This window comes from Neophocaena asiaeorientalis, unplaced genomic scaffold (assembly GCF_003031525.2).
Source record: "Neophocaena asiaeorientalis asiaeorientalis breed wild unplaced genomic scaffold, Neophocaena_asiaeorientalis_V1.1 scaffold848, whole genome shotgun sequence".
In the NCBI taxonomy this organism is placed as follows: Eukaryota; Metazoa; Chordata; class Mammalia; order Artiodactyla; family Phocoenidae; genus Neophocaena; species Neophocaena asiaeorientalis.
This window is the reverse complement of record NW_020172362.1, coordinates 130,005-131,698: the sequence shown is the minus strand read 5'-3', so window position 1 is coordinate 131,698 and position 1,694 is coordinate 130,005. Positions and strand designations below refer to the sequence as shown.

Genomic DNA, 1,694 nt, shown 5'->3' with positions numbered 1-1,694 from the left:
CCCTTCCCTTCTTTCCTCCAGCCGACTCCCTCCAGGGCTCAGCGCCCTTCTCTCCACTTCTCCCTCTCAATTCGGACTCTACCATTGGGCTGACTCACAGGCGGGATGCGGGGTGTGACAGGACCGAGGGGCTCGGAGGGGAGCTGGAGGGCGAGGGAAGGTCTCTAGGTAACACAGGGCAGACGAGGAAGCCGTGGGGGTCCCGGGAGACACCTGGGGCGGGACCGCGGAAAGGGGGCGCCTCGGGCACTCACCTGCTCCTGCGGCTCGAAAGCTGCGAACCGTGTTGCCCTCGCGCAGGGGCTGGGGGAGCAGAGGGGGCGAACCCCGCTCCGAGGACCCCGGTGTCCGCGCCGCCTCGGCTCTGCCGCCGCCTCTGTACCTGTCGTACAGCCGCAGCATGTGCTCTGACACCTTGTCGAGCGGCTGCGGGAGGGGGTCTGGGCCACCACCTGCCGTGCGGTAGCCCGGCACGGGCTCGCGGAGCTCCGGGAAATGCTGCTTGAGTCTCTGTCCGTGCGCCAGGCTCACGCACAAGCAGCCCAGCCATAGATGGATCAGTCTGCGAACCCCAGCCATAGCGAGGTCCGCGTCCGCTGCTGCGTCCTGGGGGGTCCCTCTGCGGCGCGCAGGGCCGGCGGCAGAGAGGAAGGTTGAACTCCCAACGAGCTGGGCGAGGGCGCCCGGAGCCCGGACGCTGCCTGAGCAGGACAGCGACCAGCCCCACTTTTGCGCCGGTCGATCGCGGACCGACAGGTGGGCTCTTCCCCGGCAGCGGCGCGGACCTCACCAGCTCAGGGCGCTGCCGGCGCAGTCTCCACTCAGACCCCAAGAAAGAGCTGAAGTCGTGGCGTGTGTGGCCGGGGTGTTTTCGGATCTGTCTGTACCCTCCCTCCCCGCTTTATTTTCGGGAACACCCGGGCGAAGTTGCCGCTCTGGGCACGGGGACTAGCGCCGTGTCGGGCGCAGAGACTGAGCGGGGTTGAGCGCCGCGGTCCTGAGGGCGCTCGCTCGCCTTTTGCAAGGATTGGAGCAGCCGCGGTGCGGCCAGTCCGAGTTTTGAGTGTATGCGTGTGTGTGTGTGTGTGTGTGTGTGTGTGTGTGTGTGTGTGTGCTGTGCGAGAGAGAGAGAGAGAGAGAGAGAGAGAAAGAGGGAGAGACTGCCTTCGTTCTCTGGCTGATCTGTACAGTCGGCAGCCAATCTTGCTGTATACCTCGCCCTCGCAGACAGCTGGGACCCCGCTATAGCCGGGAGAGAAGGGAAGGGGGAAGTAACCAGCAAACCAGCAGGGGGAGGGAGAGAAGAGGAAGCAAAGTTGGGGGTGGTAGGGGAGAGGAGGGGGGAAAGGAGAAGATCGAGGAAGAAGGAAAGGGTAGGAGGGACAGGGTATTACTTTTTAAATCCCTTCAAGAACATTGGCTATGTCCCGGCCAACAAGAGAACAGAGGAAAAATAAACTTCTTCCTGGACACTTTCGCCTCTGAGTCCAAACAACATCAAGATGTGAACACCATTCTCGCTTCCTTTGGTGGGCCTCTCGAGACCCAGGTTGCGGACCCTGCACCTGTGCCGGGTTGCCATCTCTCCCTGTCTCTCTGAGAGCTTACCCATCATCGCTCCTTCTCTTCTGCATCTTCACTTTGAATCCACCCCCTCTCCCCTGCCCCCAGGAGAAAAGTACGTGCGAGTGGAG

General features: G+C 63.0%; 1 protein-coding gene across 1 annotated transcript in view; it reads right to left on the bottom strand.

Moving 5' to 3' along the window:
* The window catches only part of BMP3 (bone morphogenetic protein 3), a 24,818-nt gene extending 23,732 nt beyond the window's left edge, over window positions 1-1,086 (bottom strand). Inside the window, exon 1 of the mRNA XM_024767057.1 lies at window positions 255-1,086. Within this exon, the coding sequence (XP_024622825.1) occupies window positions 255-579 (325 nt within the window). The 5' untranslated portion in view covers window positions 580-1,086. The remainder of the gene's footprint in view (window positions 1-254) is intronic.
* Between the last annotated feature and the right edge of the window lie 608 nt (window positions 1,087-1,694).